The sequence below is a fragment of the Gymnogyps californianus genome, chromosome 2, assembly GCF_018139145.2.
Source record: "Gymnogyps californianus isolate 813 chromosome 2, ASM1813914v2, whole genome shotgun sequence".
NCBI classification, from domain to species: domain Eukaryota; kingdom Metazoa; phylum Chordata; class Aves; order Accipitriformes; family Cathartidae; genus Gymnogyps; species Gymnogyps californianus.
This window is the reverse complement of record NC_059472.1, coordinates 19315804-19338459: the sequence shown is the minus strand read 5'-3', so window position 1 is coordinate 19338459 and position 22656 is coordinate 19315804. Positions and strand designations below refer to the sequence as shown.

The following is a 22656-nucleotide window of genomic DNA, read 5'->3' as shown; positions in this document are numbered from 1 at the left end:
TTTAAACGTAAATGTAGGCTTATGCTGCTTTGTTGCCTCTTGCTGCAAAAGAAACCTGTGTAGTCGCAGGTGTGTGTCTCTCCTAGAACTGAAGATGACTTTTTCTTGAGTTCGTGGAGGACTGCAGAGCATGGAAAGGACTTGCGTTGGAGAAAGTCATGGAGGGCTGACCCCCGTAGGAGGGAACCCACCCTGGAGCAGGGGAAGAGTGTGAGGAGCCCTCCCCCCCCCAGAGGACGAAGGAGCTGCAGAGACAACGTGCAATGAACTGACCACAACCCCCATTCCCACCCCCCTGTGCTGCTGGGGGGAGGAGGTAGAGGAATCGGGAGCAAAGCTGAGCCCAGGAAGACGGGAGGGGTGCGGGGAAGGTGTGTTTTTAAGATATGGTTCTATTTCTCACTACCCTACTCTGATTTGATTGGTAACAAATTAAATTGATTTCTTGTTTTTTCTCCAAATCAAGTCTGTTTTGCCTGTGACCATAAGTGGTGAGTGATCCCTGCCTGTCCTTCTCTCGACTCACGAGCCTTTTTGTTGTATTTTCTCCTCCCCATCCCGCCGGGGGGAGGCGTGAGGGAGCAGCTGCGTGGAGCTTTGTTGCTGGCTGGGCCTAAACTAGGACAGTTGCAAACCCAAATAATTTAGAACCCAGGCATCACAGGGACCTGAAAGGTCTCTGAGTCGCCTCTGTAAGCATCAGTGTGTATCACCCTCTTGAGTGTTGCAAAGGCTCCCCACATGCTGGCCAATTATTCCTCTTCCCTCGTGGCTTACTAATAACTCCCTTCCTAAAAGCTGCAGAGCAACGCATGGCACTGTCAGGCTTCACTAGACATCTTCACCTCTGGGTTGCACAGGGAAATACTACGCTTGCTTTGCTGAAGGGGAAAATGGGAGGCCAGTGAGGTTTAAATGGCCAGAAGTGGTGGTGTAAGCTTGGGTGGAGGCAGACAAACCCCACTGTTTCATCTGTTGGGTAATGTTGCCCTCCTCTGATCTATGCACAGATCTCAAGTTTTGGAGATGGAGAATTCATGGTTTGATGGTCACAGTTGCATCTCAGTGTGCACACCAAGACTGCATGACTCTCGGCCAGGTTAAACAAGGCCTTCTGGACCTCTGTTAAATGCCAGGAAGACTGATATTCATCTGGGGGCACAGAAATAAGAAGTTACAAGTTTCCAGAAGATTGCATTGCGTTAAAGATTAGGTCACTTGCATCCGTTAATGCAGCGTGGATGCACCAAAGCGGGCGGCGTGTGCATCCACAGACCGACTGGAGGCTTTTTCTCTGGCTGAGTGCTTATGCTTCAAGCTGTACTTAGATTTTCTCAGTCTAACTCTGTTCTCCGGGTCCTGATGGTTCCTTATGCCCTGATACAGTGCCTCCTCCCGCTTGGCTTGTGCCTGACAGCTCAGCTGAGATGGGGTATTTTTTATAGCTTTGCTACAATAAAACACTCGCACATGTTTGACATTTCTAACATGCTTTACTGAACTTGTGATTATAAAGGTAATTTACAATAAAGCAATTAAATAAACAATAAGTTAAAACACAATACATTTATACATAGTATTTCAAAGGGCTCGAAAGACTACGGGTTCCAATACATTAAGACTTTAAAACAACATTAAGATTCAAAGTGTATCCACGCCTATACTTATCATTGTAACAAGTTTCAAGACTCCCAACAACGTACATTTTTGGTTACAGTCCCTGTATATGCACAAGACCAGTGAAATGCTCGAGCAATTGTACGACTGAGAAGAGCACTACACGAGACAGGCACGAACGATGTGCTGGAAGCTGCCTGGGGAATATGGGTTGTACCTCTAAATTGAATTGACACTTTGGACAACAAATGGAAAGCGCTAGCATGCTTTCTGGAGCACGTGTGATACCCTTAGTGGGAACGAGTCTCCGTGTCACTTACTTAACAATGTAGTTTCACAAATGTTTTAGGTTAATGCTGCCTAAAGAAATACTCCACCTTTCTCTGGCCATTTGTTCCCACGAGTGTCTCGCGCTACCCTCGAGCCCGTGCAAAGCGCTTGTACATTTGCTCAGTGAACCAGCTGGGAAAGTGACTGAGCTTAACACTAACTCAGCAAACAAACACGAAAGAGCGCTAGCTGTAATTCTCCTTGATTTTCCTGGTCATGCTCACTGTGCAGATGTGCTGGCACCAGAAAGACACCAGCACAGGGGAGGGACACAGTGCCTGGGAGCAGGAGGACTATTTCTGTAGGCAGCAGTACTGTTAAAAACACCAGTTAAAAACATCTTGTGGAACTACAGGGTTCAGCTTTTTTATTTTGAAACAAGGAACATGTTTTCAAACCAATTTATAGTGCAAATCAAATAGTCAACAGCAAAATGATGGACTCTGCCAGAATATACAATAACTTTTTACAATCTGTCTCATCCCTCTTTCTCTCTGCCTCAGCCAGTTGGTGCCCAGGGACAGAGTGGACTTTAGGTTTTGATATTGAAGGATGTACGGCGTAAAGAGTGTAGGGCTACCAGGCAGCAACCACGAAGCAATGCTCCGATATTATAAATGGGATCTGTTCCTCCTCTCTGAGTACTGAAAGCCCACATGATAGTTGGCACAACAGGAGCTGCTACAGCCAAAACATCTCTGAGGAGACTGCTGCTCCAGTATTTCCTCTTTATTCCTGTCTGAGTGAAAGTATTGACATACCCAAAGGCTTCATCATCATGAGGTTCTGTAAAATCAAGTTCTTTCATGAAACGGTTTTCATTAACTCCGTGCTCCACCTTTCTGCATGGAGACTCCATAGGAGACAAAAGAATGGCAGAGTTTGGATCGCTCGGAGTTAAGTCCACTATGATACCAGAATCACTAAAGCTTCCAAGAGAAAATTCACCCAATTCCTTCAGTGAAGAAGGTGGGCTTAGAGGATAGGCATCTTGAGCTCTGAAGATGTTTTGAATGAGCTGCTCCACATCTAGGCTGTATGGCACTATGTCAGTCTGGACGGCCTGTTCCACCATCATGTTGCTGCTTTTGTCCTCCTGGGAAGAAGTTAGTTTTTCATCCAGAATATTTTCAAGCATCTCTTTATTCACAGCAGAACTGGAGGGAGCTGGATCACTCAACTCAGAGGCTGTGGTGGTCAAACTCTCTTCAGATGAATCAGACCCATTAGCTGTGTCCTCATTAAGAAGCAGACCACTATCTGCCACCTCCTCCAGAGCTTGGTCCTCTGTGATGAGGCTGTCTGGCATCGTGGCACACAACGCTAACGGCTTCCCCTCTGAGCCACACGTGTACTCCAGGCGCTGCTCATCCCTCACAGAGCTGTTCTGAGCCATCTCCATGCTCTGCAGCAAAGATTCCAGTTTCTTGTTTTGAATGTTTATGTCTATGAAGTATTTCTGAATTTTTTTGTCTTTCTCAGCCAAGCTGTTTTTCATGGTTTCAATGACCTGCTTGAGTTGTTTAATTTCGCTTCTTGCTTCCTTTAAGGCCAGCTCTGCCTCCACACGATTACACTCTTCTTCAATCCAGTCTTCCCTCATTCGTCCCAGCTGAGCTTTGAGCTCTTCTATTTCTGTTTCCCTGTAGCAAAATAAAAATGTTGTAACACTTCTGCTGACTGGTCAGTTAAAGAGTCAACGTGAGGCTCCACTGCACTGGGACAGCTATGCTGCAGAGATGCTCCAAGAAGGAAGCAAATTCCTCCATGCACCACTTGCTGCCACCTCTGAGAGAGCTGGCAGAGATGTAAGCTGGCTGCCAAGACACGCCAGCTGATTGCTAACTGGAGTCACTGACCTCACCACACAGCCAGCAGCCTTGCGGGCTATGCCATGATCCCGGACATTTGAGGCGCAAGTGGTAACCTCTAGGTCAGGTCCAACCAGTACAGCGCTTAACATCTCCCCTACTGCCTCGCCCTGGAGGAAAGGAGAAACAGCTGCCTGGATGCGTCCCCCGTGCCTGCCAGCAGCTCGTCACGCACAGCCAGAGCCAACACTGGCCTCAGACAGCAGGACGGCTTGGGGCTGCACGCACCTGGCTTGCTTTGCCCAGCGTGGAGCCAGAGGCTGCTGCCTTGACTTGCAAGCAAGTGGGGAGAGGGGCCCCTATGTGAGATCCAGCCCTCGCAGATGCAGAGGTTGGGCTATCCCGAGTTGGACCACGGGTCGCTGGGACTCTGCTTTGGGGCTCCATTCAAACACCCCTTTGTGCCCGCTTGGGTTGTGTGTGCTGGAGAGCCAGCTCTCAGAGCGTGGTTGTAGTAAAAGAAACAACATCTGTTGCTGTGTAATGCACATACATTGTCACTTCTTTGCTCAGTGTCCATACAAAGGGCTATTGTGAAAAATTCAGTATCTAAGCGACAAAAACACAAGTGGGCACACTGGCTTGTGTAAGAGCTTTTCTTTCATTAGGGGAGAAGGGAGACATTTGTAGTCATATTTCACTGAGTGAGGTAGAACAGGAGACTAAGGTAATACATGCTGGCAGGTAGAAACTGTTTTATGTATAAAAGGTCTCAATGCTAAACCAGACCAGTAAAAAATTATCCTTTAAAAATATTCCATTGTGAAAGTTCAAAAAAGGGAAAAGAGACAGCTATATTCATAACTAAACTGCATGGTACATATTCCCTGGGAACGCTATGAAACCTGAAATACCTGAAAACAACTTAATCAGACTAATCATATTTCAAATTTCTTAGTGAAAACTTTATGTGGTCAAGAAATGAGTAAAAACGTTCAGGATTCCCACCCCTAAATGCTCTTGAATAAATCTTTCTAACTCTGATTTCTGAAGTGAAATTTACCTTTCTTTAAGTTTGCTCTCAGATTCCTTCAGCTTTGTTTTCAAATGCCGTACCGTAACTTCTTTCTGCTGCAGAGGAGTCAAATACTGCTCTGGATTTTGTGGCTTAATGCTGTGATTGTCACCACAAGAATTGTATCTCCCTGATCGCCTGAAAAGAAAAAAAAAAACCCATCACATAACATCACTCCTACAGTTCTTCAGTCCTGGCAAAAAGAAGAACATCCCATTGACTGATACAAAGCTGAGTCTACACTTGACGCATTTGGGGCTCCTCAGTGTCCACACAAGTGACTCCCTCTGGCAAATCAAAGTACTTGAGGAAACAGCTGATTTGTGGCTACAGTGCAAAGTTTACTATCTACTGTACTTGGTTTCAGTGCCATTACATCAAATGAGACATTTAACTTTAAAATACCTAGCCATCCCCTCACCTGAAATGGGTGGCGTGCCAAAAGCAGGCAGCCAGGCCACTGGCAAGGCTCCCAGCTGTAGACAGGGCCAGGTGAGGTAGTGTACGGACTGAGTTCAGCTCCACACATAAGGTATGAAGCTGAGCACCCTGGAACCTAGATTCATCCTATCTAGCTTTAGGTGTGTATCTGACACGCTTGGTTGCTGAGTTGCCTGAGAGAGAGGGAGAGAGAGGGAAACAGCAGCAGCGTGGTGGCAATTTCTTCTCTGCAATATGTCACATGCTCTGGCAGGTATCTCTTTTCTTTCCTGTACAGGAAACTGCACAGGGAGGTCCCTAAGGCTGGGCAGGGTGAATTTTCGCCTGAGTGTATAATGTTTTCTGTACTACCCCACCCAACTCTCTCCACAGCGAAAGGACCCTTATACAAAAGAACCAGTAAATCCACATGAGAATCGATGGCATGAAACCCCATGAAGGAGCCTGCCTTGGAGTGAAAACCAACTACAAAGGCTTTGACTAAAAGTAACCTTGAATTTTACAGTGCTGAAACAATAAAGCTTTTACATGGATGGAGCACCCTGTTGACTGTCAAGCCACCAACATGAGGAGTCACACCTATGCTGAGGAGCAAGGAGACCTGCTCAGCAACCCAGACAGCTGATCTCACGTTACAGTGCAGAGAAGGTAAGTCAGTGTGCTGAACACCGGGATGCTGACATAAAGACTTGCCTCATCACTGGGCTGCTGTCGCTTCCTTTGTATGAGCCTGAGTTGCTGCTGCTGGCTGAAGAAGCCCTGTAACTCTGATGGATGTTAGCAGGACTCAGCTGGTTTTTGCACAGTATTGACAAAGGGTCCTTTTCACGGCAAGCAGGTGGGCTGGCTCCAGACTTGTAGGATAAGGATCCATTATTCCGACCATAAGGGCCACGACTGGAGGGGAACCAAAATGGTTAAAGCATATTGAATTATCCTCATCACGCAACTCATTATGTGTCTTATTTTACACACCAAGTTGTCTAAACACTAAACCAGACAGATAACTGTGAGTGGCCAGGAAGAAAGTAAGTCCTTAAGTTATCAGCCACTGCACATTCTATCACTGACTTTGGGGCTCTCAGTCTGAATTACATGACCTAGGGAAACCTTGGCCATTTTCACATTTCTCTGTGGATAGCACAGTTCCCAGTGACTCCATCAGATCACCCACGTTCCCTGAACCTCTGACTCCATTAAGTAATGAGAGGACTGCAGCCTGGACTGGTGCCAAAAGAACCACATTTCGGCTTTCCCCTGCCAGGCCTGCGGAGAGATGCCCAGCCCTGGAGGTTTGCTGTAAGACTGCTTTCATGCTCCTCAGCAAGCAGCCTGAGGGATCACAGCGTGCAGTGAAAACAGATTTTGTTTGAGCCACTGTTCTTTTCTGCCTTTGGCATACTGGGTGCTTCAGCTGTCATTGTCAGCTATTCATGCGCTTAGATATAGTTTGAACCCCACTGAGAGCAGGCTGAAATAGTATTAAAATAGACAAAGGAAAGCACGGCCTTTTCTTTCTTCCTTCCAGTTTCCCTCATACTTATCTACCTTTCTTGTCCCACTCTTTATTAAATAATCTGACTGTCAGCTGTGTGTGCTTGAAAGCAAGCAGTATCTGCGCTGCCCGACAGCTGCCAAAGGGCTGGGGCGCTCTGAGGACAGCTTCTCGGGGTACGTTCCTTGCTTGCTCAGTTGTTTTGCCTTCCTGCACTACTACGCTGCTACCTTCATCCTCCCATGGAAGTTGTTCTTCTAAACTGTAATGAAAGGGCAGGTTTCAAAAAAATACGGAAAAAGCAAATCCAGCCAGCAAAAGAGAAGGCTTGAACATAAAAATTTAAATACCACAGAATTATGAAGCAAAATATCTTCTTAAAATTGTCTGACTTGGTTTCCTCCCTTCTCTGAAAATGGAACAGTTTATAAGGAACAGATGGTTGAGTGGCTGCTGCAAACCTTCATCACACTGCTGTGGTTTGGGTGATTTAATAATTATTTTACAATGAAGTGCAGGACTGTGGTTTGTGACAACATTGAAATGTTTCACAGTGAGTTAAGTCAAACAGTTAAAAAAGAATATATTGCAAAGGAGACATCTCTTCCACTTTGTACAGTACAGCATCAGCTCTGGTGTGAGGCAGAACTTGCACGGACTGTGCATAACACAGCGAGGCATTTGAAGGAGCCTTATTATAGAGGACTTCCACGTCCACTTAAGTAGGTCAGTATTCTCTAATTTAAAGTTATATTTAAATGCACAATAATGTATGAAATGATACATAATCTTACTGAAAGTAAGGTGATTTTCGGGCTTTATATTATACTTAGTACAGTTTTTTCCCAGTACCTTTACTTGTTAGATTTAATCTAGAGACTGCTTAAGTAATGTTTATTTTTCTAACAGTCTCACGATACAGATAGGAAACGGCTCATTAAGCATCATTCTGCAGATCTCTGTACACTGGGGCACACTGCGACCTTGGAGACGTCTGTGTGACTCAAGCATACGGGGATCCTCCTGCCAGTCCCAGCCTGCCTGCCAGCTCTTCCACAAAGGGCAGGAAACCAGTCCTGTCGATTTGAACTCTTTCCTCCTACTCCAAAAAATGTACCCAGCAGGGATTGCGTGGGCAGAGCACATTGCGCGCTGCTCCATCCCAATGCCCCCATATTCGCAAGCTGTCTGGATTTGCACTTCACACACGATAGGGAGAAATCTTACAGAAATCTTTCATGAAAGGTTCATTTAGATAGATGACTATGATAATTTTTTTTATTTGCATATAGTTTTAGTTATATAAAGGTTGGGCAAAGCTGTTTAAGAAAAAAGTATCAAAGGCAATATTGTGTAGTTCTTCCTACAAAAATAAGGTCATGATCTGGAAAGGTATGTGTCGAGCTGACAATCTATTACAGAGAGAAAACAAAGTGATAAGACCAAAAGGTTAAGGTTAACTGGTTAGAAGTACTGCTGTTAGCTAACATACACCTAGTTGTTTCCTCCTCCACTCCAGCCAATGCTTTTTCTGCCTTACCTGATTGTATCTCCCATACTTGTTATGAATAAACAACAAAAAACATAGCAGTCAGCTGATCTGGCATATTGACAATTTTTGTGCTCCAAATACAGCATTTTTTTTTGTTTCTTTCTCATATCACAGTTCTCATCAGTGTAAGTGCTGCCCAAGAGCATAGCATTACCCAAATTGTTTTAAAACTCACAATACTGGTATTGTATGTATTAGCTGCAAGACCTTACACAGTAGTCTATCTTTGCACTAGCAACACTTGCAATATTCGGGAAAAATTGCTTTGCTTACTTGCGAGAAAAAGAAGATCTTTTGCTTCCAGCAGCAGACATATGGACTTCAGGTGCTGAAATACTGCCTGTGCTGCTTGAAGAGCTAAAATCGGCTTCACTCCCTGGAAAGGAAAAGGGAAGAGTGAAAACATGATGGAAATTATAACTCAAAGACTGTTTTCAAAATAACAATGAATCACAAGCATCCTTCCTTTGTCCGTCCTGTGTGAATTTCCGAAGTTGCATGAATTTTCAAACATCCCTGAGGACAAGTGCTGGATTTGTTCCAGATTTTCAACATTTCTTCAGATCTGGCACTTCAACAAGAGCAGAAGAAACATTTGGATACAAAACCCTCACACTACAGAAGCCATTTTAGGACTCGGCTAGGAACATTTGTTGTGGCAACCTGTTTGCTTTCTCACAATCATCAATAGATGAATGAGGCTGCTCACGTGGCTCCTTCAGGAGCACAGTGATTAGGAGCACACAATTGTAACTGGAGATTTCTCTTGCTTTAAACCACACGAAAATACTACTTGCTGGGAGGAAAGCTGCTTCTATTTCGGTTTCTGAGATTATGTATACATACATGTATATATGTATAAATGTATATAGGCTAACAGGGTATATGCATATATATATGTACACACGCATGCAGGTTTTCATGTGGCACAGAAGCATAGTAAGGCAGTTCTAATAGCCTTAAAATAATCCAATAGTCATGTGTGGCTCTCAAATCCTTCTCGGGTGCTAAGCCATCTATTTGATTACCGACTTTCTATGCATCACAGCGTTTATTTCCCAAGCGCTGGCATATACAAGGAAAACTGCTCTCATTTTGCTAAGGTCAGTAGTAGGTAGATGTACTAAGAAAGTCTTATCATCTGGAAAAAAACCCACCCAAAAGTTAGGATTTTTTTCAGTCTGTCACTCAAATGGCAGGTGTCCCAAGCCATATCCAGGTCTCATGCTGCAGAGCCACAATAATGGATAGTGACATTATCTGAGGAGACGGAAATAACTTTCCAACATCCTTTAAGCAGCTGGTCAGGGGGAGCATCTCTCACCTGAGAATTTCTGGGTACCATCCCACACACAGACACCCCAGGCCAGCGGCTGCAGACTTACCACAAATCCCATTTTTGCTATCTTTTCCACGAGGCGGGGATGCAGCTGCAGCTACCATCACCCCCGCTGCAGCAGATAAACCTTCAAGTGCACAATCTCTCTTAAATCCTTCGCAGAGCTGATGGTGAGGGGCACATCTTGCACCCCTGAATACTTGGGACTGGGAAAAGGCCTTGTCAGAGCCTGTCTTCACAGCCTTAAAGAGGATGAGACATCCAGCAACCATCCTTACCACCCGGCAACTCTTAGCAGCCGGTCTTAGAATCAGATGTGTTCGGATTTAACCCAGTACTTTCCCAACCTCACCAGGTCTGAGACCAGCCCTCATTTCTCTGTGCCTCTGGTTCAGCCCAGCCCAGAATATTCCTCAGCCCAATTTCAAAGTGCTCAAATGCAAAGCTTAGCTCTTCAAAAGGGTATCCCAGGGACCCAGCTTTATCACCTCTAACCAACTCCATCCCAGCACAACACCCCTGATACTCAGATCCAAGTCACCACAGCTGTAACCAGATCAGAACTGCATGCAAGTTTGCAAGGGGAGGGAGGGAGAGCAGCAAAGCCGCTTTGTTTCACAGAGTATTTATATCATGTCTACAGATGCAGATGTCAGTGACCCTCTCCTTGGGGAAGCAAAATGACCGTGGGACATGATGGCCAAAGCTGCAACAGAGTTTTCCTGATAAACAAAACATTCCCATCTACAAGACTAAAGTACACTCCGAATACTGTCTCAGTACCACACTACTCCCAAATCTACCTTTCCAAAAAAGACCCGAACAGGTAAACACGTTGCATGGATGTCATACCTCCGGTGTTCGGGCCCCCAAAACATTCCTGCCCTTGCAAGACGCCAGCAGCTTTCCAAAGCCAAGTCCTGGCCGCGGCACAGAGAGCAGGAGCCCTAGCCGAGGCTCACCTCTGGTTAAGTAGACCACATCATAATCAGATCTTGCTATCGAAAGCATTTCAAGGAAGCAAGGCTTAATAATCGCCTCTCCCTGACCCGCCTGGCTTGGAGCGCAGTGCTGGGAAGGGCTGCCGAGCTAGGCACTGCCGGTAAGAGTCAGCAGAGCCTGAAGACGCAACCACCTCGATGGCTGAGCTTTCTGAAAGACTGAACTGCATCTGAGACCAGGAACTGTGGCTGCAAAGCACGAATTAACCTTTCTAGCCCCAATTCTGATAACAGCTACACCCAAGCTTAACACTGAGCACAGGAGACTACTTATGCTTAAAATTAGGCATGTGGCTATTTATAGGATCTTTGAGAACATTTTATAAATTAAAGGGGTCACTGCTAGTATCGTTTCCAAGTGCGTTAGTGATGTTCAAGCCAGCTCTGCGTGTAGCACAGCTCGACAGCAATGTTACTACGAGACTTTAAAAAATATTTTCTCCCATTTGGTAGACATCTCTAAGCAAAACAACATGGCATCTATCCATATAGTAGCAATTGCAACATATTCTCCTGGGTAAGTGTGACTTCTGTCTTACAAATGTCTTAACAAAGAGTGAAACTCCTTACCTAGCAGGAGTGTGGGCAGGAGCCGAACATGGCCTCTCATCTCTCCTAACGCCGCTCTCCAGGCTGACAGCTCCCTAAGGATGCCTGTTGACTATTTTTGTCACTGTGACAATGTGATTGCAAAAGCTCACACATGTAAGCCCCAGAACAGCCCGCCAATTCAGCATTAATCATGACAGAGGTTGACTTTTCTCAAATACATATTCTTTTGTCCTAACTGGCCGTAACACTTGTTTTGTCCTGATCTGAGACTTCCCTGTGAAGAGTACTGTCTTACCCACCCTTTCCTGCAAAAGATGCTGCACGTTGAGCCACTGGCTTCAGTGGTATCTCATTTGAAATCCATTCATACATATTATTCCATGCTGCAGCCACTCTGTGTCACAGCACCAACAGCCTGCTGGCAGGCGAGCCGACTCAGGAATACGCTCTGATGGAAATGCTCGTGCTGCACGTATGGCATTCGATGCTGGGAGGCCTCTCGTTCCGGCCTCCCCCCGCCTGGCAGTGGGCTCCGAGCAGCAGCACACCCATGCCACGGGAGCGGAGCTGTGCGCTGCTCTATGCAACAGGAAGAACAACACAAGGATGGCCAACAAAGTACTGTAACATTTTCCAGGATTGCTCCTTGCCTGGAACGGGTATCCGAGAAGCTGGAGTGAAATGGTGCAGCATCTAGCGCCGTCCCTGCACTTTACTGCTCGATGGGCAACGGCACTGAGCTAAGAGAGTGCTGCAGACAGCATCATGCTTTCTGCTGCCTTTTAGCTTCCTTGCTGCCCTGACAGCACCGCGACAGTCACCTAGCTCCAGCTGACACGGAGGAGAGGAGAAGGGAGCTTGCAACCCCGCGACGGCGTGCTGTGCCGCCCGTGATGAGGAGCGCAGGTAGTGCCGGCAGGCACAACCCAGGCAGAGGCAGAAGCAGAGAGGGCGGTGACGGTCTGTCAGACGCGTGTGCTCATCTGCACCGTGGGTCGGGGACCACTGCTCAGGGACTAACGCCGTCCTGCCGCAGCACTGCCATCGACTGGGCAACCTCCTACTAATGACTCAAGGGCAAATTTTCCATCCTGCATGTGATCCAAGTCCAAACTTTGGGGCGGGACTGAGGAGAGGGAGAAAGAGCTGCCTGTGCAAGGGCAGGTATGCCTCCAGCTGGCACTGGTGCGTGTTTATCCCACTCGTGCAGTGCAGCCGTCGCTCCCACATTTTGGATATAGAAAAGCCCCACCTTGACCTCTGCTCTCTTCACTGCCTCAGCCATAGTGCAAGGATAATGACACAGTACAGTGGCCATGTCACACATTGCATTCACAGCTTTTACAGGTAGAACAGATCAGGTATATTGGGCCTACCGGGACAGTATGCAAGCACAGAAATACCACGTCATGTATGTATATAGAGACAGTATACACATTTCTTACACAGAGTCACACAATAACCCCACATGCATGCCTGGAGTATGGCATCCCAGTCTGCTATTTCTAGCCATTACAGATGGTTGGATACCTTGTTGTATGGTCTTCTGGCCTCAATATTAAAGTTTTGCTTGCACTTTAGCATTTAATCTTTTTTCTTCTATGAGAATAAAGCTCAAACTTTCTTGTGTGCATTTTATTGTCCATTTGCTGTCTAAATAGTAAGATTAAAATATGGAAAAAAGGAAAAAGTTCAAGTAATATCTGAGACAGGAACATTGACAGCTGAGCAGCAGAACTGGATTCCCAAAACTCAGGATGCATATGAGCTTATTAAAATTTAGTCTTTTTGTGTCTTTCCTATTTGCAACTTCACCACTGTTTCATAGCTGCCAAAGTATATAAACCACAGGGCTTATCTATCTTCTGACTCCATAAACATGACTTCTTTATATATATATCACTCTTAATGCTAGGTTTTGCATATAGTCACCCAGTGAAACAGAGCTGTAAATAAAACAGTGCTGACAGAGACAGCTTGTCCTCAAAATGTAAAGCACTTAAATTTGCTGAGCTTCCTTGCCTTCAAAAGCATCCTGTTACACGGCAAAGAGACCAAAATATGCATACATGTTCACCAGCCCCATGCAGCAACTAGAGGAGTAAGTGGCACGCTGCCTCTGTAGATAGCTTTATTTAGAGACCCCAGGGGAAGAGATAGGGCCTGGCTGCATAAAAACTCCAGCAAAGCCATTAGAAACAGCTGGAAAAGTAGAAAGAATTCAGTTGTAATGCCCACTATTGAAAGGACCTGTATTTTTAAGATATTTGGTTTCATTTATCTTGAAACCTTTAACTCACAGCTACATCTCTAGTTCCAATCTTTAACAGCATAAGCAGTACATTTCCAGGAAACGCTAATGCTGCTTCTTTTCTATTTAATACGGGGTTATTCCTGCAAGATTGTTTTTATACACCACAAGCAATCTAGGAAAGAAAACCACACTGCTCACATGCACTGAGAAATGTAAGAAAAAGAAGCTGCAAAGAAGTGATGAAGTCTTGCTTTAGCATTTCATCTTCAGAAAACACCCTTAAAAATGACCTATTTCAAGGGCAGAGTCTCCTAGTGGGAAGTGTACTCGAATCACAGTGTCAAGCCCATGGCTGACAGTGGGTTTTGGTTCCAGTCCCTGGCCTTTGACTTATGCCTTACTTGACTTGCTATTACTATACCTGAGACTCCTATCTTGCACTTACTATTATATTTCACACCAAACAGTAACTCGGTAAAAGCAGGCATAATCCTGGGAGCAAAGAACAGGACACAGAACTCTCCTCCATGTGGACTGCTCTAATCTTTGGGCGACACAAGCTCTCCCACATGCTCTACCTCTGCCCACGTCTCATACTCTCCACTACCATGAGGTCTAGAGTCAGTGGAGGAAGTTGAGGATGACCAGTAGGTTGCAGTGGTTCAGGAACTCTTATAAGAGATGTGGATTTGAACTCCTTTCGTCTAAGGAGGGCACTGAACTCTGATCTTTTCCCCGAGCTCTAACTGCTCAGCTGCAACACAAAACAGGGTGTTAGCACTGGCGCTGGCTGTATTTCAAAGGAATGAAACGTGCTGGTTGCTTGCACTTACAGAGATGGTTTAGCTCCAGTACGGAGGTTCAGAGTGAATGTGAGGCACGCACGCGGGCACACTCAGGACTACAAGTAGGTGGCTAAGTCTGGGAGATGGGCACTCTTCTCTGGCATCTCCTACGGACTGGTGGAGGTGTGTTCCTGCCTGGCATGCTCTCTCCTGTGAATCCTGGATTTTAGTACCTAACCATCCCCTCTTATTTTATATGCAGTTTAGTCATCAAGCTCAGATTTGTGAGTTGTGCTCCCAGAACGATGGCGAGAAGCTGGGCACAGCAATGCCTGGCATTGTCAATCCTGAAGGCGCCAACAGGCATCGCCTCCCCTATCCATTGCGCGGGCCAATGATGCCATCACTCCCCACTCTTGGGTGGCACCCACCCAACTGCTTGCCAGTGCTCGCTCATCAGACAGATCTGTTAATCACATTTCAGCTGACTGCACGGCGCAGTAACAGCTGGTAACTTGGGCAGCTGGCAAAGACGCAGTCAGAGGGGTTGTGGAGCAAAACTTTCAGTGTGACTCTCCATAAATTGTTTAAACCTGCTGGGCAGGAGACTTCCAGCTCAATACCAGACAGAAGACTTCGGGGAAGAACTGCAATGTAGATCCTGCTTCCCTGCGTTTGGATCTGAACTTGATGTTGCAAGTGGTCCCTTCAATTCAGACTGCTAGTTGTGTGATCTAAATTAATTATTTATCTTGATTTTTGGTCACCTTGCTTGCTTACTCTTCTTACTTTGAAAGAAGCGTTGTTATCAAATAATTAAATTTATCTCATTAAGCAGTTTTCTGATCTTATCTACATACTATAGTTTTGGTAGTAATCTGAACTACATTGATGCAAATTATAAGTACTGCAGATCTCAAAATGAATACAGAATATGACTTGTGTATGCTGTGAAACCACAATCAATCAAGCTCTTCTCTAAAAACACAGTCACTACAAACTAATTGTTGATATTGGCTGAGAGCCATTATGTATATTCTGCATATCACTATGATCTGGGTTTGTGTTTTTCTTAATTGCTTTTAATTCATGGATTTGTAGAGCAGCCACAAGCAGATGTTGGAACAGACAAAGAGCACTGCAAGTTGGCTTTTTTTTTTCTGCTTTGTATATCTTAAGGAGTTTCTTCATACAGAAATCAGTCGGACCTAATTATTTTTTGTGCTTCTATATGCAGTTTGAGCTGTTCTAACAACACCTTAAAAATGGCTCCCATCAATTTTCTCTTCTCAGCCTGAAATGACCTTTGTCAGGGGGAACATATGTTCAGAGAGCAGAAGGGAACAGTCTGGGGAACTTATCTTCCTGTTCAAACAAAAAGGCTCTTTGGATCAGAGATGGAAGGATGCTGCTTTGCTACACCAACCTCAATAGAAACATTGAGACTGGAGGTTCAAAAAATAGATAGTTGTATAACATGATACTCAACTTGCATTTGACAGTTTTATAAAATGTATGTGTAAATCCACCTACGGACAAGTATCTTTTATAAGCATGTAGAGTCACCTTAGGAGATTTTTTATGTACCTGGCAGTGCTATTTGGTCTGTTTGAAGGGAAATGGATAGGCTGGTCAGAAGTATTTTTAGGAGCTGGAAAATGTCATCTTTGGCAGAGATGACTTAGCAGTACACAGAAAGGGAGCGAACTCCATCACAGACTGGGAAAACATCCCAGCCCTCCCGTCACGTTGGTGGCAGAAGTTTAACAAAAGGCTTTCAGAGGCCCCTTCAACACATCTCCTAAATCTGGTTCCCGTGCGCAAGGAGGAGAGAGGCTGGCTGGCGTACAGCAAGTAACTGCGCAGGCACGCGTTCACAGCATATATGCAAATGCATGGAATCACATGCTAAACCTGATTCAGCTGAAAGCTTTTGCACAGTCACCCTTAATAGAAACATGTGGTTTTCATTATAATGTGCATAAATCATTTTAAATCAGTTTGACATGTTTTCAACAGGGAAGAGAAAAACACTGGAACAAGAAACATATCTGGGAGGTAACTAACTAAACAACCCTGCAGTCCCAGGATGAAAACCAAAATTTGTCATAACCTAATCAAATATTTACTCTAACACACACGTTGAAATGATTACAAAAAACTAATAGAGTTCAAGTGTCATCTGTTGAAAAGAACAGTAAAACTCTACCCAGTATATTGATTGGTTGCCTAAGCTGTATTTTTTACAGTAATAAACCAAGGTAGGTCTGAGGGCAATGCATTTCAAGTTACGACTGCTGTCATTTGCTGCTTTTTTTCCCCAATAGCACTCTTACCGTTAAGAAGCACAAATGACAGACAAGAAGCCTGTGCTTTTTCAGCTTATTAATCTTTGCGGGTTTGTGGTCATACTGTATTCTGCCAACTCTAGCAAACAGTCACAGCCTGCCCGGATTTCAAAAGCCAACAGCTTCCTATTACTTACAGAATTTCAGAAGGGAGGAACAGAGACCTGTAATGAAGTGCCTCAGTGTGGAAGCAAGACAAGGCTTGTAATACTAATAAAATATGAAACAAACCCAGCAGAATTTAATTTCCTTTAAATATATTTTATGTAACAGTATATATAAGATATGCTATTATAAAGCAGGTTTACTATTTTGTTATGTCACATTAAAGGCAATATATTTCAAGCTCCCTGGGGAAGCAATGTCCACCTTGCAGTGGCTGGAGGCTGGATTTATAAAAGGATGCGAGGTCCCCAGCTCCCAGGGGGAATTTTGGAAGTGGCGCTCTCCCTATCTGCCACCTCACTCGGGAAGTACCTCCCGTCGGTCTCAATCAGCAAAGCTTCTCAGCTGTGTGAAACTCTTGCTTCTGGGCATGCCTAGAAGCAGGCTTTAAGAGCGCTGAACAGCTCGGTGCCTGGCTCCTGTCTAAAGACCAGGCTGGGTGTTTCACACTACACCAAATACATCAGGGTCCACACAAAAGTGGCCCAAGAAAAGCTCTCTTCTGCTCTCTGCTTTACTGGGCAAAGAAGGGATCCACCTGGGATTTGCAGGGCCAGATTTAGCTTGGAACTGGGAGGAGGCTGTACAACATCTCCCCATCACACCACCAGGAACACGCACCACATCCAGCAGTAAGAACTGGATGAAGAGAAGAGGTTCCTGTCCTCTCAGCTTATCATGCCCCTCTCCAGCTCCTCTGTAAATCCACCCAATTTGGAATGCCTGTCTTCATTACCCCCTGCTACATGGGTGAAATCCAAACAGGCCTGAATTTCCCACAGCTCCCACGTCTATCAGGAGACTCTACCCAACCCCTGCACCCAACACACCTGAGAAAACTAAGCTCTACAATCTGAAGTTTTGGGCAAAGTTGGGCAACCTCTATCTAGTTGCTCTTCTGGCTGCTGGGTTTTATTTTGTGATTTTTAATTGTCGTTTCTTTATTGGAACAGGGACTGGACGTGCATTTCTCCTTTCTCCTAGGCTCTTCCTGAGCTCAGAATCGTAACTTCAAGTGAGAACCAAAACAGAGTGAAGGCATCTAAAACACAGCTTCACCAGGATTTAGATACCTAAGTACATAAAAGCAAGTAAAATACCACTGCTTAAACAGGCCAAGTGTTCAAAATGCCACCACTATCTGCAAAGACCTCCTTAGTTGTTTACGGTCAAGCTTCCACTTCTGAGCCCAGTAACCACCAATTTACCCCATGTCTTTATACCACAGTGAAATCAAGTAAGTGAGATTTGCATGACTACAATAAAGACATTCCCTTAGCTTTCCATGTCTACATATAAATACAGATATATAAACACAAGGAATATATAGACATATCCACTCAACAGTGCTCAAAAAGTATTTGAAGTAATCACTCTAAGAGAAACAAAAACTTTTAGGTGGTAATTTGGTCACCAAAAAAACAAAGTTCAGAGAACACTGAAACTATTTATGATTTGAAGTCAAACGTGGCAAGAAAATGGAAAACCAGAATTTTCTACTTTCTGTTTGAAATGATGCTTTAATTTTGAAAACTAACAAATTTCTTTCTTCTTTTAAAAAGGGGGTAAAAACATCAAAAAATCTCCCCAAACATTTTAAATATTTTAGATTGAGTATTGTCTTTGTTCAGTCTGAAACAAAGGTTTTCTTTAATGTTTTAATTTGGCAGCAAACCCCCAAATCAGTTATTTGCATAGCTCCACTTTGAACATAGTAAGATGTCAGATAAAAAAGAAATAGGGGATATAAAGGAAAATAGAAAAGGAAATAATCTATCAATTCTTGAGTAAACATTGCTCAGAAAACAGTTTAAATCCCAGGATTCTCATTAAAAAGGCATTAATAACCTGGAGGAATTCCAAAAAAGGTCAACAATAATGATGACAGGATTACAGGGCACTGTTTATGAAGGGAGATTAAGGGAATGCAATTTGTGTATTCTAAGATAAAAATGAATACTGGCAACACTGTTTGTCATGGGGAAGAGGAATACAGCTGGAAAACTGTAAAGAAAACCATGTAACAGCAACACAGGATTCTGGCTACGATGCGTGTTATTTCATGAAAAATGACTTGAAATAAAAACTGATGGTTGGTGGGAGTTGTGCATAGTAAAATGTAGCTGGAGTAGGTTCAGAATACTTTAACCAGGGAATCAGAACGCTATTTTAAACATTGGCATAAATAATACAGATTGTAATTTAAAAGTAGAGCACAAAAAAAAGTCTCCTAAGGGAAGATTCATAATGGCCTCTTTCATATGCACAGTATTTCTTTCTGTGGAGGTGAAGCGGGCTGAAAACCACAGAAAACAGCCAGAAGGAGCAGAAAATTCACTGCAGTAAATACACAAATTGCAAAGCATGTTCTAGCTTGACCTCACACACATTTTAAAACAAATACGTAAGAGTGTGCAGTGTGTATAGCATCAGTTTCTCTTTTTTGGCTCATATTCCACTCTGGATTAGCAGAGGAGAGAAAAAAAACCTGCTTGAATATATAAAAAGAAATGTTTTTGACTGAAGATCACAGCTACTGCCATCTTCCATACCTGCCTCAACTCTGACCTCTAAACCCCAGCGCCCTTCGTATGCCAGGCACTCAGCCATCTTTTCCAGATGCAGGAGCACGTCCCCACAATCCCCAGGAGACCTGCATCTCTATCAAAAGGCATTTGGAGCTAAAAGATGAATTGGCTGGCACAGGGTCACCCTGTCCAGCAGCCTGGGTGCTCCCTGCAAAAGTCCCATATCCGCATCCCCTACTCACTCCGATTTGCAGTTAGAGCTGTGGCTCTCTCACGGACCAAGCGCAACGCTAAGCTTGAGGTTGCAGGCATCCTCAGGCGAGAATCTCCCTTTAACAGTGGCTGTCCCACTTTCTGTACATCTGGAGTGGTATCGGGACAATTAATGGGCCAGAGAGAGAGAGAAAGGAGTTATGGTGTGCCTGCTGGGAACTCGGCTTCAAACCCCCAATAAAACAGTTACTAAATTAAACAAAGTGGAACAGCTTCCCTGGGAGCAGACTCGCTGCATCCCCTCAGCCTGCCCAGCAGCCCTGTATTAGGGTACTCTTCTCCTTTGTGCTCAAGTCCATCCTCCAAAAGAGGCACAAACAGATCTAAACATAAGTTTCTTTTCCCTTTACTGAACTAAGTAACGGGAATCTCCTTTTATTTTTTTTTTTTCTTTGTGAGGAAGGAGATAAGTACCTAACTGCAGAAGATCTGTGCCCAAGACCCTGAATTGCAGGTGGCCTGTGCCACCAGCCCACAGCTGGGCAGGTCATTATCTAGGACAGGTGGGGCTCAGGCTTTCACCTTTTACTTGCCAATTCCTCCTTTGCAACTTGATGGCTTCTTTTTTGGATCCTCCATTGTTGCTGTGACATCTGGATGCTTGCTACAGCCTGAGAGTCTTCTGAACAAAAAGAGATTTATGTCTTGAGAGGCCACAGCCTAACCACTAATTGACTGCGTCTCTACCAAGCAACATTTAAAATATTTTTTTAGAATGGGGTGGATTATAAAATTTCTGACACAGAATTAAAAGATTGTTTTTCTAGGCCACTTGAATTTAACAGGAACTTGTAGATTTGGGTTCAAAAATATGAAACACTTTAAAGCCGAAACACTCTTTGTAGCTGCTACTTTGCTTATTCTCATTTGAAAGAAATACTTGGCTATTTGAACATGTTTTTCCACATCAATTCAAGCAAATTTGTTTAAATTCAAAGTTTAAATCTAAAATATATATAAATCCAAACTAAAAAAAATAGCGCTATGCCAGTAATTTTTACCTAACTTTCTAAGCATCTTTTGCTCAAAATATTATATTCTGATTATATTCCAGTATTCTCTCTTGGAAGTTATAGAGCGCTCTTTTCACTTCAGTGTGATTTAGTTAGCGTATGTCCTAAAAATACTTCATTCCTGTGAATTCACAGTGCGAAATGAGATAATCTCCCTGTGCAATGCTAGGCACCTTGGGCAGCGGTCCTCAGAAACAGGACAAACAGAGACTGCCTAAACTTATCAGGGATGAACAGAAGAGGAAAAGGCATCTAATTAGACCTACTTGCAGATCCACGCGTGATCTTCAAACACAAACTTTCTTTGGCAACCGAATGTCTAAGACTGACTTTCCTTTCTGTTTAAAAAAAATAAAATAAAATAAAAGAGACAGACTGCACTTGGCTTCAGTAAGGGCTAACAGCAGAGTTGTCAGAGACCTGATGAGGAACACAGGAGACAGGGGTGGGATTCATCTGACTAAATGTGGATGTCTCTAATGTAGACAACCATGTCCAAGCCAACCTTGGTCCCATTTTTAGTCAACAGAGACTTAGTCAGTATAACCAGTGAATTCAAGGTACTATTTATCTTATCCTAAAGTAAATGCTTATATATTTGGTCAGAAAGACCGCACACTAGATTCACTGATTTTATTCGTTATATCTCCTTTAAAACAAAATAAGACCTTAGTGCGCTTGTGCAGGCGGAGATGATTACAACTACATTAGAGATATGGAATTGAGGTCAGATAAATTACAGGCCATCTCTGCTTTATCCAACGTGGCTCAAGACTGTGAATTCACATCTCCCTCACCTCCGAAACAGCTCCTGTAACCCCCAGAAGAAGGGAAATGGCAGATTCACCTGTAAAAGCTGTTCTACCTCCTGTGAGCAATGGGACCAGTCACTGGACCAGAGAAAGAGAGCCAGTCCCCATCCGCAGCCCACAGCTCCTGAAGGTCGTCTAAGGAGACCTGTAGATTCAAATTTCACCTCTTCTGACTCACACAAACCAAGGGGTTTATGCCAGACGGAGGAGCTCCGACGGGATCTACTTGGATCCGTTGACCCACCTGGGAGGCACCGTTTCAAAACTGCCACAGGGACCCAGACATTCTGAAGCACGGGGGGGGGGGGGGGGGGGGGGGGGGCTCAGCTATGCAAATGATGGACGGATCCCCCAGCAGCAGCTTCCACCCCCCCACCATCCACCAGACCTCACAGCGCTGGTCGCCTTCCAGACCTCAGCACTGGTTGCCTTCCAGACCTCACAGCACCGACTGCTACAACACACCAAACCTTCGCAGGGTGACGCCCCTCCATGCCCAACTCTAGGACGCAAGCTTTGAGGATAGCACAGACTTGAACCCGGACACGGTATCCTCGCTGCTGGAGGGCAAGATGTGTACGTTCATCTCCCCACGAAGCATGCCCTGTCCGCCGGTACCCATGGCGACCGAGTCCTTAATAACTCCCTGTGCTGGCAGGTCAAGTAAGCAAATCTACACAGCTCCATAGCAACAGACGTGAAATTAAAGCGGATCCCATCAGTAAAATATGCAGGAGGGCTCAGTGCATACAGAATTATTATCCGGAAACACTGTTATTTAGAAAAATCAGCAGTAGCTATTTTGTATGGGCCCAAAATGAAAGGCAAAGAGAAGGAAGAAAAGCAAAAGCAAATGAGAAAAAGGAATAGGGTTGAAAACTGCCACAACTGTATTTGTTAGACTCTGTGTTAGAAAAGATCTCAGAAACTTTATTGTCCCAAATAAAATTATGAAGTGCACATATAAAAAAGGGAGAAGAGTGAGATTAAAACTGTACAGGAATAAATGTTGTGTACCATTGGATTTGAACGTCAGGATGGTTACGTTGGCTGCTATCAGGTGTGGGACAGAAGTGAAGCATTCGAACCATGTGCTTACATCTGAGAAAGATGACACATGTTCAAGTGCTTCCTCCCTTTTTATTGCCAAGGTGATGTTTGAAAAAGCAGATGGAAAGCCTTCCAGAAGCACACGTCATTGACCACTGTGTATCTGCTCTTTGCCAAGTATCGAGCTGCTTAAAAATCTAATGCTTAAGTTAAAG

The 22656-nt window shown here is 44.4% G+C and overlaps 1 protein-coding gene across 2 annotated transcripts in view; it reads right to left on the bottom strand.

Annotated features, from left to right (window-relative positions):
• Positions 1–2118: 2118 nt before the first annotated feature.
• Positions 2119–22656, bottom strand: part of SYBU (syntabulin) — a 41808-nt gene continuing 21270 nt past the window's right edge. For both annotated transcript variants that reach the window (XM_050891377.1, XM_050891379.1), the window contains exons 4-7: positions 8595–8697; positions 5968–6171; positions 4822–4971; positions 2119–3590 (exon numbers count right to left, since the gene is read on the bottom strand). In XM_050891377.1, the coding sequence (XP_050747334.1) occupies positions 2480–3590; positions 4822–4971; positions 5968–6171; positions 8595–8697 (1568 nt within the window). In that variant the 3' untranslated portion in view covers positions 2119–2479. The remainder of the gene's footprint in view (positions 3591–4821; positions 4972–5967; positions 6172–8594; positions 8698–22656) is intronic.